The 17,289-nt window shown below is 28.6% G+C and overlaps 1 protein-coding gene across 2 annotated transcripts in view; it reads right to left on the bottom strand.

Annotated features, from left to right (window-relative positions):
* Positions 1 to 17,289, bottom strand: part of LOC136080600 (lysyl oxidase homolog 2-like) — a 33,202-nt gene that overhangs the window by 836 nt on the left and 15,077 nt on the right. The window contains exons 3-11 of one of the 2 annotated variants that reach the window (XM_065797451.1): positions 12,651 to 12,818; positions 11,157 to 11,387; positions 7,306 to 7,500; positions 5,304 to 5,447; positions 4,657 to 4,825; positions 4,035 to 4,169; positions 3,674 to 3,836; positions 3,134 to 3,264; positions 79 to 408 (exon numbers count right to left, since the gene is read on the bottom strand). In XM_065797451.1, the coding sequence (XP_065653523.1) occupies positions 79 to 408; positions 3,134 to 3,264; positions 3,674 to 3,836; positions 4,035 to 4,169; positions 4,657 to 4,825; positions 5,304 to 5,447; positions 7,306 to 7,500; positions 11,157 to 11,387; positions 12,651 to 12,818 (1,666 nt within the window). Of the gene's footprint in view, positions 1 to 65; positions 409 to 3,133; positions 3,265 to 3,673; positions 3,837 to 4,034; positions 4,170 to 4,656; positions 4,826 to 5,303; positions 5,448 to 7,305; positions 7,501 to 11,156; positions 11,388 to 12,650; positions 12,819 to 17,289 lie in introns of both variants that reach the window. The other variant, XM_065797452.1, reaches the window with a different exon arrangement.

Below are 17,289 nucleotides of genomic sequence, written 5' to 3' on the forward strand. Positions count from 1 at the left end.
TATAGATTGCAAAGCATTTAAATTACAATTTATCAGAGACACAGAAACACATACCTAACACATACCTATAACACATACCTATAACACATTTAGAGGTGACGTTAACTTTGCTCTGGCTTAAAAAATCAATCTCACATGTAACTATATTGTTGGAATAATCTGACTCTACAACGTTTCTTAAAGGATTGAGAATTACTCTTAGTTTGTATTTTCCGTATTTAATGTCAGTAATATCAATCCATTGGCAATCTATGTTTGATTTATAAACATCGCCACAATTCACGCTAATTCCTTGATCACCGCGATTGGTGCAATTGAAAACATTTTTAACGCCACCTTCACATTTACTGTCTTCCAAACAAAAACTTGCTTTGTGACCTTCTGCAACTTTCAGCCCCGTTTTTAAATCTAAACATATATAAATATATATACATATATATATATACATATATATATATATATATATATATATATATATATATATATATATATATATATATATATATATATATATATATATATATATATAAATATATATATACACACACACACACACAGATATATATATATATATATATATATATATATATATATATATATATATATATATATATATATATATATATATATATATATATACAAATATTGGAGTGTTCTAAAAAATTTTTTTGAATCATACATCACACACTTTATTTGGCGAGGCTCAACAAAAAAGTACACCATTATACTTTTTTTTGCGAACAGATAATGGAAAGTGGTCCCCCGGACCTGCTTTGTAAGTTCTTTACAGTCCCGTTTTTGTAATAAAATAACATATTTCTGAAATGTATTAAAATCAACTATTATCAATGTTATATACATTGATGTTACTTATTAGGGTTAAGATAAGTATATGAATGTATATAGCACTGCATCAGTTTAACTTATTAGAATCAAGACAAGTATATATAGAAATGACCTATTGCCAGACCCCAGCCTAGAGATGCCATTAACTAAAACAAAGATGGAGTCGGAGTTAAGAAAAAAAATAAATAAATAAAGTTATTCTAAATATTAAAAAAAAGCTTCTTATTTCTAAACATTTATTCATTTATTTTTAATTGTGGGTACAAGTGGCCCATTTGCCATAAATGATGTCCATCTATTAGCCCCCTCTACCTCAGCCATAATAAAGTGAATTTTTGTTGAACAAATAATTTAAAAAAAAAAGTGATACGTGATATGAATCCCCAGCGAAGACCTGCAAGATGCTCCTTGACACCAGGCCACTCATGAATGAGTAGGCTGGTGTCAAGGAGCATCTTGCAATGAACAAATTTCTGCCTTATCAAAGCACCAGTACTAGCAGGTATCTCAAGGATTCTAATAAATTCCGAATATTCAAACCAGATTCAACATGGCAGAAATTAATGCCGATTGTTGTATCTGGTTTGATGGTTCCATCAACATCGGCAACATTTTGCCATCATAATAAGCAACTAGTGGAACGGAAAGTTTAAAGTTTTTTTCTACTGCTATTGCAAGAGATTACAGATGTAGCTCGAGCTTCCATTAGAGAGGTATATAAAAATTTTAATTTATTTGCATCAATACCAATTGCAGCTAGGGCTGGTGTGAGGATCATTATTGCTGTTGTGACGATTATCTTCGCTGGTGTGACTATCATTGTTGTTGTGGTGTTGTTTTTGTTTGGTCTAATGCTGCATTAAAGAGTTGAATGTCAAGAATACAACATTTGGGCACTAGTCAACTATCAGTTGCAGTATCCAAAGTAGATCGTTGTAAAAGTTTTGGACAAGTAAAGGTTTTTGTGTTGACATCACAGTCAGAATTTTCATCCAAAGAGTTAATTAATTGTAATCCAATAATGGTTCTGCAGATAAATCTTTACTTTCTTTATGTCATTCCTGGCACTTTTTTCCTTCAAGCTTGCATTATCTTTATTTAATAACTGCTTGTATATTAAGTTATCTGATGTTATTGGCATCTTTCGGGAATCTTGCTGGTCTATCAGAAATGTTTTGTCTTCATTTATCCTGATGTGAAAATTTCACTCACCATGGGTAATGTTAAAAAGTGTATTCATCTTGGTGGTGAATTTTTGTTGATTGCTATGTTTAGGAGCAGATTTTTCACTTCTGTTTTTAGGCTCTTAAACATGTAGAGTATTCATGAGCAGCATGCTTGTGAGTACTCTTTAATTTAATCACTTTTCTATAGTTGGAATATTAGCCTTGAGCCAGAGAACTTAAGCTTTATCTGTAAATGTGTTGCAGAATATTGAAATAGTTGATTTTTGACTATCATTTCAAAACTTTATGCAAGACAACACCACTTGTTGACAAATCACTTGGCCCATTTATAATTGAAAGAACAAGCTAAATGCCTAACAAAGTCAAACAAAGCATGTTGCTTCACCAACATATGATAAGTTTGGATCAACTACCATCTTAAGTAATATTTTCATACTTTTTTACTATAATAAATATAAATTTAGTAAATATTAGAAAAGGACTTTTTAAAGCCAAAGTTCCATAGTCTACCTTGACCCATTTCCATAGTGACACCAAAACTATGACTATGAAACCTGGGTGAGTCAGGATAAAAAACTGGACCCTGGGTGAGAAAGAATAAAAACCCAGACCCTTGGGAGACAAGGAAGAATAAAATATCAATAGCTAGTAATAGTATAATTTATTTTTTTATTTTTCTAATTTTTTTTTATTATCACACTAAAAAGATTTTCATCAAACATGTTTCATCATTAAATAAGAAAACATCAGACTTTTTATTTGATAGGAAACCTGAAAAATGACAACACCCTGGAAACATTTTTTTAAACTCTGTAAAACAAAAATTAAAAATGAAAGTGCTTTATTATATATAAATTATACTGTTAAACTGAACATTTAAAACATTGCTAACTTATACTGGTTAAGTGCATGTTTTACATAAACAATTTATTACATTGCTAAAACCGTATCTTTTATATATCAAAACATTTTTGTTACAGTCTTATATGCGTGTTTTAAATTTTATAAACAGTTTTTTATGCAGCTTTTATAGTAGATAAAATATATTTTAGAATATTTATAAAAATACACAAGCCAAATACATAAATATACAAAAATACCTGTCAGATCATAATCTGAGAATCTTTCAAGAGAATGATAATGTGCATGACATTCATGCCAAATCCAATCTCTTTTAGCTGTACTGGGTAAAAAGTTTTCTGTTCCACGATTCCAAAACAAAGAGGTAAACCTTTTAAAATAACCCATATATGAGTCAATTTCTCATTAAAATTTGCACTATCTACAAAATCTTAATAAATGTGCAAATTTTCATAATTAGGGATGAGCAAAATGGATTTGATTTTGCACTGTACTGGGTAAAAAGTTTTCTGTTCTACAATTCCAAAACAAATAGTTAACCTTTTAAATTAGCCATATAAGTAAACTAAGCTCAACAAAAACAACAACAACAAAAAAAGAATTTAATAAATTGTGTTCATTATTTATTAATTATTCTTATTTCTACTAGTAGTTCTAATTTATATTCATTATAAATTTTAATAAGAGAAAACTAAATCGAGTTGTAACTAAAATGAAAATAACTAAAAACACAATTAAAACAGAATAAACCTGAGCAGATTACGAGAGTAAAAAAATACCTGAGCAAAGTACGAGAATAAAGTTCTGGATAATATGTAAAACGAGCTGCACTAGATGAGAGACAGTTTTCTTCATAAGCACAAGATAGTTCTAATAAAAACTTTGATTCAACATGAATGCTGTCTTCTAGCTCTTTAAAATCCATCACCAAATCAGGAGCAGCTAAAAAAAAAAGAAATGCTATTATTAGTATTACTTCTTACACATACTCTAAAAACTCTTAAGTCTCTAAGTTTACTAAAAACTCTAAGTTAAACTCTAACTTAGTACTCTAAAAATTGTAAGATTCTCAGAAAGAGTTATGCTTAGCTCAAAATACTTTAAAGACAAACTATATATAACATATTTACTAACACATACTTTCAGAGCATTCAACAGATGCCATGTCATAGAATCGACATCTTCCTTTACCATATCCTTTATAAAAACACTGGTTTAAAGCCATTTCATCACCTGAACACATCACATTGAACATTACCAATCTGCGTTGCAAACCTTATAAATAAAAGCATTTAACAATTCTAAGTCTGTTAATAATAACTCCCAGAAATTTAGTTAAAATTAAATTAAAAAAAGAATTTGTTCTAATAATTAAAAAATAATAATTTGGAACATCATAATAAAACGTACAAGGAACAAAATGTTTGCAGAGTATGTGAGAAAAGCATTAAAAGAACACCTGAATAAAACATTTTATTAACATAAAGATAAAGTAAACACTAAAATAAAAGAGAATAAAAATAATAACATCAAATAACTGTATAAAAGGTATAAGTAATGTCTAAATAAAAGTTAAAAAAAAGCATTTAATCATTAAGGCTGCTGGTTAAATGTTACAGTTTCTATGCAACAGCAAACCTTAAATTTAATTCTATTTGTTAACAATCATTAAAAAATCTGTTCATTAACAATCAATAAAAAATTCTCTTTGATTACTTTAAAATAATAAAAATCATAGGGTCTCAAAAAACTAATAGTATACCATATTCAGAAGAACTAAAACCTCTTTTGGCGTAACCTAAACCTGCTTGTCTACAGGTAACTTCAGCTTCTCGTATACTCCATTTCATTCCACAAATACCACCCCACTCGCCATCTGTAAAGATCTCTACACGCCCGATTCTTTTGTGTGGCCCTCCAATAACTCGAACCTTAAAAAATATAATTGTATTAAAACATTTCAGTTATAATACTTATATTTGGATTTATTTATTGACATTATTTATATTATTTAGATTTAGATTTTTACTCAAAAAATGCATAAACTATTCTAATTTATTCTCTAATTCATCAATTATTCTTATTTTAAATTTTACAATAAATGTTAACCTTTTCAATATAAGAAACTTTTTTTTTCTATAAATACGCTAAAAATATAATTTGATACATGGCTAAATCATCTAATTGTGCATACAATAATAAAATTATATGAAAAAAAAAAACAAAAAACAAGTATCAGCAAATAGATAAGAACCTTTTAATTCAGATTAATCCATAAAACATAATCACAACTTATCTAATTTATTTTGAAAATCTTTAACAACAAATTATTTAAGAGAAAATATTCTTTATCAACAACATTCTGATTTTCTACCTGTTTAATGTTAAATAAAAATATTTATTTCAAACCTTTAAACTCTTTTGATTTAAAGGAAAGTGACACTTTACGCCAGCATCTTCTTGATGTCCACAATCTCCTACTCCCCAACCTAAATGTACACAACTTTTTATGTCACTCTCTGTTCCATTGCACTTCACTTGATCTAACCATATCTGTAAAAAAAAATGTTTAAATAAATTCTTTAATAAAGCAATATCAAACATAAATTATAAAAAAAAAAAAAAAATCATGTTTCATCATTGATTCATTTATTATCATAATAATGAATTCATCATATAAATTTTTAGAAACTTTAACTTTATGAAATTAAAGAGTGAATAAGAATAAAGACATTACTCCTAAAGTAAGTGAAATAAAATAATCATGTAACTAAGTACAACAGATTTTTTTTTTAAATATGCATATAAAGACTCTATTACAGTTTATTGATATTAACCATTACTGTTTGGTGATATGTTTGATAAGGTGATAAGGCTTTCATTAGTATTTAGCTATATTTATTTTTTATACTTTACATACTAAATTAAGTACTTTAGAACTAATTTACTAATGTATGATTCATGGTTTGGAGTTTAGAGTTGATTATGCGGTAGTGATGTAGTGGTAGAGTGCTCGCTTCATAAGCAAGAGGTTCCGAGTTCGATTCCCGCCACGTCCCTGGTAGTACTGCACTTAACTTGTTTCTCCGTGCAGCAACCTTGTTCGTCAAGGTTTGTGTTTCGAAGTTAGAGAGTTGAGAGAGGGTTATAACCACAAGTAGCCTCCTCATCTGTAGTGACCTTCTTGGCCTTGGGGAGGTGAATTATAAAAAAAAAAAAAAAAGAAAAAGTTGTAAGTAAAAAGAAAGCAAAAAAACTAAAAAAAAAAACTGCAGTAAAAGTGTCTCTGGAGCCTTAAGGAGGTGAACTAAAAAAATCCAAAAACATCAGAACAACTTGATCTGATCAATATAATTTTTCCTTTGTAAATTTCTGTTGTCTTTTTTTTTGACTTTTACTGACCTTTCATGAAAATCATATGCTCAACCGATTGCAAAAATGAGCACATGCTATAAAACTAAATGCTCAACCGATGCAAAATGAGTACATGGTAGAGTTGCCTATGCAGATAGAGGCCTAGTAGCAGAGAAACCTGCTTTAAATGCTAAGCTTGAACCTATGTCCCATCATTTTAATATTATTATTTTTTTTCATTTCTATAACTGTTACCATAGTCATTGCTCAAGCAAGTTGTAAGCGAGAGCAAGTTGTAAGCTCAAGCAAGTTGTAAGCGAGAGGTTCGGAGTTCGACTCCCACCACGTCCCTGGAAGTACCGCGCTCAACTTAGTTTCTTCGCGCAGCGGCCTTGCTCGGCAAGGTTCGTGTTTCGGAGTTAAAGAGTTGAGAGAGGGTTGCACCACGAATAACAACTAAAAATAAAAACACAAAAAAAAATGAGTAGCCTCCTCGACTGTAGTGGCCCCCCTCGGGCCTTGGGGAGGTGAATAATCTAAAAAAAAAAAAAAAAAAAAAAATTATTACCTCTTGTTCCACAATCCGAAACACAACCTTGTACAACTTAACAATAAGTTGAATTCTTTGACGGTAACTGTTTTTTCATGTTCAAAAAAATTGATTTGTTTAATTTTTTTTCTTAAACATGGTTTGGATTCTCTCCTACCATCATGTTTTCTATATCATTATCTTTTACCTATTTTCTTGTTTTTAACCACCTTCTTGTTTTTAACTCTTTAACTTATTTGCTTTTCAACTTAAATTTGGTTTCAAGTTACAGCCTTGGTGAACTTGTTAAAATAAAAATTTAATATATTTAGAAAAATTTTAATATTTGTCATAGTAACTCTAAAGTACTTCAACTTAAATGTACTATGGAATATATAAAATACAGTGCTAAAAAATGATTTCTTAAATGAATGACTGAATGATTTCCTACTTATAATTTTAAGCATAAGTTAAACAATATTTATAAAAAATAATAAAAAAATATAAATATATTTAAAAAAAAAATACTTTTCCTGTTCCCTGACCAAAGCTTGCATAATGAGTAGCTTCAAATGCTGTTCCAAAACCTAATTGTCGACAAACAACATTGGCATTCACAATATTCCACCCATCATCACAAATTGATCCCCATTGATTCTTATGTTTAACTTCCACTCGACCTTCAGAACCAACAACTCCAGCTCGTAAGCGAACAGTTTGATCCTACAAAAGAAATTTATTTTACAGTAGAATATCATAAATTTTGAATTTTAAAACTTGTTCTCATGAAACTAAAAAAAACTTTTATATATTTTTAAATTTTTTTATTTTAAGCAAAATAAAAATATTTATAACAAAAAAAAAAAGGAAAAAAAAAAGATTAAAAAAAAGAAAAAGAAAAATAAGACCAAATATTTATGATTCCGAAAATATCAAGATAAAAAAAAGAATAATGAAGACAAATATTTATTTTTTTATTCAAAATAATATTTTTTTGCTTTTTTTAAAATAAATTATTATAAACGTTTTCTGGTTCCCAAAAAAATTTAGTTGTTCATCATAACAAGATTTAAATCAAAGTGACTGCTCAAATGATAGGAGCCAGGCAGCATTTTTTCATTTTCTAATTGTTGGCAAAATTATCTAATTTCGATTATATTGATTATTTTTGATAGTATTTTTTTAGAAACATTTTTATGAAATAAAAATAGTAAATAAAGATTATATTAACAAACACAAATACTTTGAAGACATGTTTCTGATTAAATTTTAACTGAAATAATTTAACTTTATTAAATTATTTCAGTTTATTCAAAATCTTTCTTATGAGAATCTCCCATAAATATTTAGTTTGCTAATCTATATATTATATATATATATATATATATATATATATATATATTTAGTTACCTCCCCAAGGCTGAGAAGGCCACTAAGACAAGGAGGCTACTTATTTTTAGTTATAACACTCTCTCAACTTTATAACTCCGAAACACAAACCTTTGACAAACAAGGCTGCTGCACGGAGAAACAAGTTGAGCCCGGTACTACCAGGAACCTCTCGCTTATGAAGCAAGCGTTTTACCACTACCGCATAAAAAAAATCTATAGTAAAATTTTTTAGTAAAAATTGTTTAAAAAATCTATAGTAAAAGTAACTTATAGTAACGTATATATATTTTTTGATTATAATTAATGATTAAAAGTATATATACATACATATATATATATATACATATACATATATATATATATATATACATATACATATATATATATATATGACATATATATATATATATATATACAACTTGTTTCTCCGCGCAGCGGCCTTGTTCGTCAAGGTTCGTGTTTCGGAGTTAGAGAGTTGAGAGAGGGTTATAACCACTATTAAGTAACCTCCTCATCTGTAGTGGCCTTCTTGGCCTTGAGGAAGTGAATAACACTTTACTTTTTTTATATTTTTAGAGGAAAATTGGTTCTATATTAACAAGTTAGTTACAGAACCAGTGAAAATTTTTTGCACTGTTTTTTTAAAAATAAGAAATTATAATTAAATGTCACTTTTATTTTTGCTTTTTTCATCAACTTTGGCACGTGCATTCATTTACTATTATCAAGCTTGTATTTTTGTGACATTAAGTAATTATCATAATTATCATGTACCAATTATTATAATTATTAAACTCAAGAAATTAGTTTTCATTAGATCAAACAAAAGAAGACCTACTATTAAAAAATGTTCTGCAGAGTCAAATCACAATCTCTATACAAGTTCTTTGATAAATATTTTAGATAAGAAAACAAAAGATTTTCAAATTAGGAGAATATTAGCAAAATTGTTGCTCCAGAAACAAATGTCTGCATAACACATTTGCAGAAATTTGTACCAGTTAATCTATCTTCATTTAGTTCAACGATAATTATATTTCTGTTGAATGTAACTTATTCTTTTTTTTTTTTTTTTTTGAAGAAATGTCTTTTACATTATTAGTTCTGTTATTTTCCGATTTTCTATTCCTAGAATACAGTAAAACTTCTCTATTCCTTGAATACAAAAACTTTGAAATGCTTTCTTGCATAAATTTCATATTGGCCCATTAGACATTTATAATTAAGCACAATTTCAATATATTTCCAACATTTTTGATCAATACTACATGTAGTGTCATACTGTCATACTACACGTAGTGTCATACTACATGTAGTGTCATGATTTCATACTTTAAAATCCAGTTCTGCCTTAAATAATAATTATCTGCTTATGCAAGCATTTTTTGTGTAGAGTTTAATGTCTTATTAAAATTACTTTTAAAAATCAAAAATTAGAAAAAAAAAAAGATAAGAAAGAGCCCCAAACTGAAAATGTAGTTGGAAAAAAAAAAGAAAAGCCAAAGTTTTCAATCAAAGAAAAGTTGAAAATGGCAATTTAAAAAAAAAAATATGTAAAAAAAAAACAAAGCATCATTTCCAAACTTTTACTTATTGAATAAACTTTTGCACAAAATGTGAGCACTTGTAAATTAAGCAGGAAATTTCTCTGACCATCCTAGTTGCAGTGTTACAAGGCATTTGTCAACTAAATATCACTAGAATGCCATCAAATTTAAGTGCATACAAAGAATTAAGTAAAAGAAAATCTAACATATAAGGGATGATGCAAGATGCAAATTTTTAATCAGAAATCAAGTCATACGACCTTATAAGTGTCATATAACCTTAGTTCTAATTACAAAATATTGGCCACATACGCACAATATCCAGACCTTGGTTCAGCTCATCAGCAAGTGTTATAGTAAGGAAACCCAAACCCATTTGGTCACTGCCCCAAAAAATAAAAATTATCTATTACTCTTACTTGTATACAAGTATGTCCACATAATAAACTAGTATTTAAAGTTACTTTTGCAGGCATCATTACATAGTAAGTATTCCACCTTTTTCAGTGAAACTCAATGTCTGCTCCACAAAACACTGGGCCATTTTTTATTTAAATACAATGGAAAGATCATTTTATTGGTATATTATAAACTAATAAACTTTCTGGCCAGCACTGAGCACAGCAAATTTCAAGAAAGTGTTGATTGAGTTATTTCAAAATATTAAAGCTCCAAATGCCAACTGTCAATTTTCCTGTATGTTGTCCATAATTCAATGTTAATTCAAGGAGAAATGTCAAAATGCCTTTAGAAACATACTAATCCCATGTCAGCATGGATTGGATGTGGGACTGACAAGCTTGTCGTTTGCTTTAAACATTTGCTACTTGAAAGTTTTTTCATTAAAAGCAGCTCTTAATTTTTTCCAAGATATTGCATATATCAGTGAAAAATACGCTGTTAAGTCTGTATAACTGTAATAGGTATTAAAATATCAGTCAATTTGAATGAAAAACCTGAAGCCATAGGTTTATTTGCTCCCCTTGTCTCAAAGGTTTTTGGTGACATTACTCTTGCTTCATGATGTAAGAGTCTTTGTGCCTGTCAGATGGGAAAACTTATGTTAATACTTTTAAATCATTTCTTAATAAACTTGTGCTAGTTTTGTAAAATAAAGTGGTTCAGAACCTGTTACAAATCTTCACAAAAAGTATCTTTAAATGAGAAGTGTACAAAGAAAGTACATACACAAAATTTACATCTGCTTTCAAAGTTAAAATTTAATTTTTAAATTTTTTTATTTAAAGTTGACAAAAAAAAAACAAAAAAAAGTTAGACCAGCAACTAATATCAATCAATTATTTAAGAGTTTTAAAGAAATAAACTAAATCTGAACTTTCTTTAATCATATATTGCTATATACCTTACAATAGTTTATTGTAATGTACTAATAAAAAACAAAACAAAAAAACAAACAAGAAATATATAAATAATTCATACCTCAATAAATTCAACATCGAAACGCTGGTTATTAACAACTTTTGATCGTTTGCAAATCAAGTAAACAGGATAAAATTCAGTATCAGAATAATTTTTCCAAAAACCATGTTTACACTCATAGAGAGTAGATTCTGTACCAACGCAAGTTATGTTTGCTTGCCAAATATTTAAATGATCACTGCTATTCATATGAAACCCATACTGCACATTATCATGTTGAACGTTATCATGCTGAAAGTATAAACATTCATTGTAAAATTTTCATTACTAATAAATGTGCAACACTCTAGAGTTCCCATTTTTCTGAAGAACAACAAAGTTCAAGATTATTTTTTTGTACAATATATAATTTAAAATTAATTAAAAATTTGTATTTTAACAAACAAAAAGATTAGTTAGTATTTCATGGTCACACAGCACTAGAAGAACTCATATACTAAAGTTCATTAGATGAGTTTGACGAGTTCATTTGATGAATTGTGTTTATCTCCATAACTTTAGTGAAAAAGTCTTTAAATAATTTAATTTACTAAATTTTTTTGTTTGTTATTGGTTTTTTTATTTAGAATTCTGTTACATAAGTAAAAAAAAACTTCAAAATGTATAACTTTATTATATAACATAGAATAAACAAATTTTTGTATAACTTTATATATTATATAATTTTATTTTTATATAGTTTAATTTTTTAATTTAACAATTGAAAAATTGTAGGAATAATTATAAAAGTATATTTCAGAAAATCAACAAAAAAAATATAATAAAATTTTTTATAAAAAACTTTATAAAAACAGCATAATAGCATAATAAACATAAATAAAAAATCAACAAAATAAAAAAAATGATATTAATAACATGATAATACAATAATACAATTTCTTAATACAAAATATTATCAATAATTATAAACCCAGACATAATTTGGTACCGTTAGTGTGGCATATGTGCCCAAAAAATTATTCATTACTTTTTTTTTTAAAGTGTTATAAAAAGCAAAAAACATTTTTCTTTTCCCAATACAAAATATTCTGTTTATTTTAGCTAATCGATTGTTTTTTAGAAAAATTAAAAAATAATTGCACGCTATAACATAGTATAAAACTATAATTTGCTTACTATTGGTTACTGATTAAACAACTAAAGTTTTTAAAAATGAATTGAAAACTTTAAAAAAATCTCAATTTGAAGACTATAAAATGTGTAAACAACTAGTTTTCTTTGAAAAATAGAAAGATTAAAAAAATTCATCCAAAGTAATGTTTTTATTTCAAAAAAAGAAGTCTTTTAAAAAAAGAAGAAATATTTTATACTTGAATAGACAATCAAACTTAACTCATCAAACCCAAGCAAAATGAAAAACCAAATTTGCATTTACCATGTATTCAGTTATTAATGGAAAGGACAGAAATAAGAGAATAACAAAATTCTTTCTAAAAAAATCAGGACTAACAAAACTTGTTTTTTTTTTAGCACTTAACAAAACTTAGTACTTACTTCAACAGCTGAATAACCAAGATTTCCACAAGAAACATGACCATTTTCATATGTCCATGACTGAGTATAAAATAAACCCCATTTTCCATCATAGTCAACTTCAAGGTATCCCGATGATATGAAACCTTCTACAACATTGCCATTTAAACGAATATTAAATTTCTCACTCTAAACAATTATAAACCGAATAAAAACAATACTGACCTAACAAAATAGACAACAAAATATCTACTATTCTGATAAATATATTTTCTCAAATTAATAACAACATTAGTAATGATTTTACTATATATGGTAAAATTTATTATATAGTGTTTATAACAACCAAGTTATGCAGTGCAGATAAAAATAAATGAACAAAAATATTTATTATTACCTGTTTAATATTATAAATTATCTGCAAATAAATATTATAAATGTATTATAATATTATAATATTATAAATATTATAAATATTATAATATTATAAATATTATAAACTATTAGATCTGAAAAATTTATAATTAAATTACTTGTTAAATAACTCTTATTGCAATTATAAATCTATCAAATACATCAAGTAAAATCACAGATATATGAAACCTGCATTCTACAAAAAATTATAAAGCAATCTTATAAAAATTGTACAAAAGATTTGCATGCAAACTTGTGAAGAACAATTTAAAATTAATGTTCATTATGATTGAGCCACACACTCACACATACGTATACTTATATACACACACATATAGATACTTTACCAGTATCTATATGTATCTATATCCAGGAATGGTGTTGCATGTATTGTGTGTGTATATATATATATAAAATGCGGTAGTGGTGTAGTGGTAGAGCACTCGCTTCATAAGCGAGAGGTTCGGAGTTCGATTCCCGCCAAGTCCCTGGTAGTACCGCGCTCAACTCAACTTGTTTCTCTGCGCAGCAGCCTTGTTCGTCAAGGTTCGTGTTTCGGAGTTATAGAGTTTTGAGAGAGTTTATACCACAAATAAGTAGCCTCCTCGTCTGTAGTGGCCTTCTCGGCCTTGAGTAGGTGAAATAACATATATATACATTAAACTGATCTTATATTGGGGGAGGTGAGACTAAAGAGTCTCACCTCCCCCAATATAAGATCAGTTTAATAGCATAACCAGAAATATTTATTAAATAACTAATATTGCATACTCTACATATAAATAAATATACATAAAAACTTTATTGATTTAATGTTAACTTAAACAGAGAAAGACAAAAGTTTCAAGCTTTAGCAAGGTAAACTTTAGGGGCAGACAGCAGAAATAAGTAATATATGCAGAGTGGTGTTTTCCTATAAATACTTTTTGAGTTTTTCTGCTTTTTTAGTTTTTATTTTGCAATAAACATAATCTTTTAGTTATTTGGTATTTTCTTATTGTTATTTATTTATTTACTTATTTTCTTTATTTTCCCTACTTGGATAGGCCTGCCATTTTGGTACCGATACCGATTAATTGGTTTTTAGCAAAATCCAGCCAGTACCAATTTCCAGATCAAGATTCAGTTTAAATCTCAGAATTTGAATTTTTATATTAATGGCAATATTCTAAACCCAAACCATTCAGTCTGATGAACAAGTCACAATATTGGCAGATAAAGAGAAAAAGCTTGGTCAATTTTACCAGAAATAATATTAAAAAGAGTGCAACCTTAGAATGAGAACATTAAAAACAAAAAGAAAGGTGATCAGGCAAAGCAGTGTTAAACCAGAGCATAAATGATGAGTGAACAGGGTGTTAAGGAGCCTGCTAACAACAACAAAAAAAATCAAAAATTAAAATTGCAATGAAACGTATCATTATGTTAAATATCATTTATTAGTAACCTTTTTTAGTAACCTAGTTAATAATTTCTATATATATAAAGAGACTCAATAAACTTCAATGAGTTGACTTAAATATTAACTCTAACTCAAAAGAGAGCTAATCTTCTTAGATTTCCATTTAACTTATATATTACATATAAGTTTCTAATATTTTGATTATTTATTAATGCTTAAACATATTAGCATCTGAAGCTTATTACTTTAGGGGTAAACAGATTCTATCTGTTGACTAGCCTCGCATCCCTTCTTCATCTATTAGGCTGGCGCAGATGTATTTTTTAATAATTTGTTTCCAGCTTACTTTGTTGAATGCTGGATCTTCTTGACTAAATACATGGGTTTTGCTGTGTCTCTGTTTTTATGACTAGGCAACTCATTCTATTATCTCCTAATGAGGGTACAGCTCTACATTGAACTCAGTTTGATGGTTCTGAGGCCAGCTGGTAGTCAGGTTTCCCGAACTCTGTGGTAGCTCTCAGAGAGGCTGATTCCATCAACAGCTGACTAATATCAAAGTATTAACAGTGCCACATTGCGCAGTGATGGTGTTCCTGTTTGTACTTTTGGTATACATTGTTTAGGCCACATTTGAAGCTCTTTGTAACGGCTTAGGGTATAATAATAGTAATGAGGAAATTGCTTGGACTATTAAATAGTGTATTGAGTACTATCAATGCTTTGAGTCAAGTTCTTTAAAAAATTTAAAATGACTAAAGTACCAAAAACTATAAAATACAAAAAAACATCATTATCACCAAGTTCTCTGAACATATCATTCACTAATATTTGTGGTCTTCGAAGTAACTTTTCTTCTGTTGAGTCTTATCTCTTGCAAAGTTCACCAGACCTACTAGCTCTTTGTGAGACTAATTTGAGTTCAGCTGTCTCATCTTGTGATCTTAGTGTTGATGGTTATCTTCCTTTAATTCGTAAAGACTCCAATAGCCACATGGTTGGCCTGGGCATTTACATTTGTAAAAATTCACCCATTTGTCGAGAAACTAGATTTGAATCCACAAACTGTTATTTTATGTGCTTTCGTTTAGCACCACTTCACTCTATTGCCTTTCTCTTTGTTCTATATTGCTCTCCTTCATCTCAAGACTACACTCTTTTCGATGTAATTTCTGATCAAATTGACCAAGCCTTCACCCTGATGGATAACATCAGCCAATATTGTTGTTGTTGTTGACTTTAATGCCCATCACATTGAATGGCTTGGCTCTAGTGTCAGTGACTCTGCTGGCGTTAAGGCCATCAATTTTTGCCTTTCTCAATCTCTAACACAAATAGTTAACTTTCCAACTTGCTTTCCAGACAACCCGAACCATTTACCTTCTCTACTCAACCTATATCTCTATGTTTCTGATTCTAGTCAGAGCTCAGTTTCTCCACATTCACCCTTAGGTGTTTCTGATCACAGTTTGATCTCTTAAATTAAACAGTTTGATCAGTTTAATTTAGATAAAACTCAATTTTTTTCAGCAAATTGTTATTGCAATAATTTAGATCTTCCTATATTTATGAATGGTAATGAACTTGATGAGTTATCTACCCTTCATCTCCTAGTATTACCTCTTACTTCTGATCTTTCTTGGAAAGCATATACCAAATCCATTGCAAAATTACCATCTTCTAAGGTTGCATCTCTTTATTGAGCTCAACACTTTCTTACTCCGGTTTCTATTCTCTATCTTTATAAATCTCAAATCCGTACTTGTATGTAATACTGTTGCCATATCTAGGGTGGATCTTCTAATGATGCCCTTTCTCTTTTAGGCGAGGTGCAATTGTAACGCATTGTAAACATAGTTGGACCTGCTATTGCAGCCAACCTCCAACCACTATCGCATCGTCATAACATTGCTTCTTTTTCTCTTTTTTACAAATACTATAATGGGCACTGCTCTAAGGAGCTAGCATCTCTTGTGCCATCTACTAAAATTCATTCTTGTGTTACTTGTCATTCAATTAAGTCTCATCCTTTTTCTGTGACCATTCCTAAGTGCTCCAAAAACTCTTATTTGCCTAGTTTTTTTCTTCAAACATCAGTTCTTTGGAACTCACTTTCTTCATCTTGCTTTCCTGATTTATATAATTTGCAATCTTTTAAGTTGTCTCTCAATCGGTATCTTGCTCTTCAAACTCTATCTTTTCTCTTTCAGTAACTTCCAACTCTAATAGTGGTTGCTTGCAGCCTTGTTGGAAGTGAAGAAAAAGTATTTTCCCCTCTATTTCAGTATGATGTTGACAACATCATACTGAAATAGAGGGGAGAATACTTTTTCTACCATAATCTTAAACTCAAGTGGCAAAATATTACTCTTGCACTATTGCAAGTTTTCCATAGACGTTGGTCACATTTTCAGACATTCCTGTCTAGTTTGTCTAAAGGCAATCTAATTGGATAACAACCCATCAACTGAGAGGGTCAAGCAATAAATGTTAATAGTTTCAGATATTCTTTTGATAAAATATAGCTTATGCACAACTTTGGTATGCGCTTAAGATTGTTGTCTTGCTAAATAATAAATCAATCACCTATAATTCATTGTCCAGGTGGAAAAACATAAAGTTCTTACTTTGTAACCTGCAAAACAACGTATAAAAAATTTAACAATAATTTTAATTTTTATAATAATAAATTTAACTTCAATAATTTGGTATTTTTAGATAAGCGCAACACCTTAATAACTTTTGACAATATACATAGCTTTAATAATTTAGTATTTGTAAATTCCAAAGTAACATTAATATACAGATTTTAAGATTAATCAAGTATCCGAAATTTACTTGGAT

This window comes from Hydra vulgaris, chromosome 05 (assembly GCF_038396675.1).
Source record: "Hydra vulgaris chromosome 05, alternate assembly HydraT2T_AEP".
NCBI lineage: Eukaryota > Metazoa > Cnidaria > Hydrozoa > Anthoathecata > Hydridae > Hydra > Hydra vulgaris.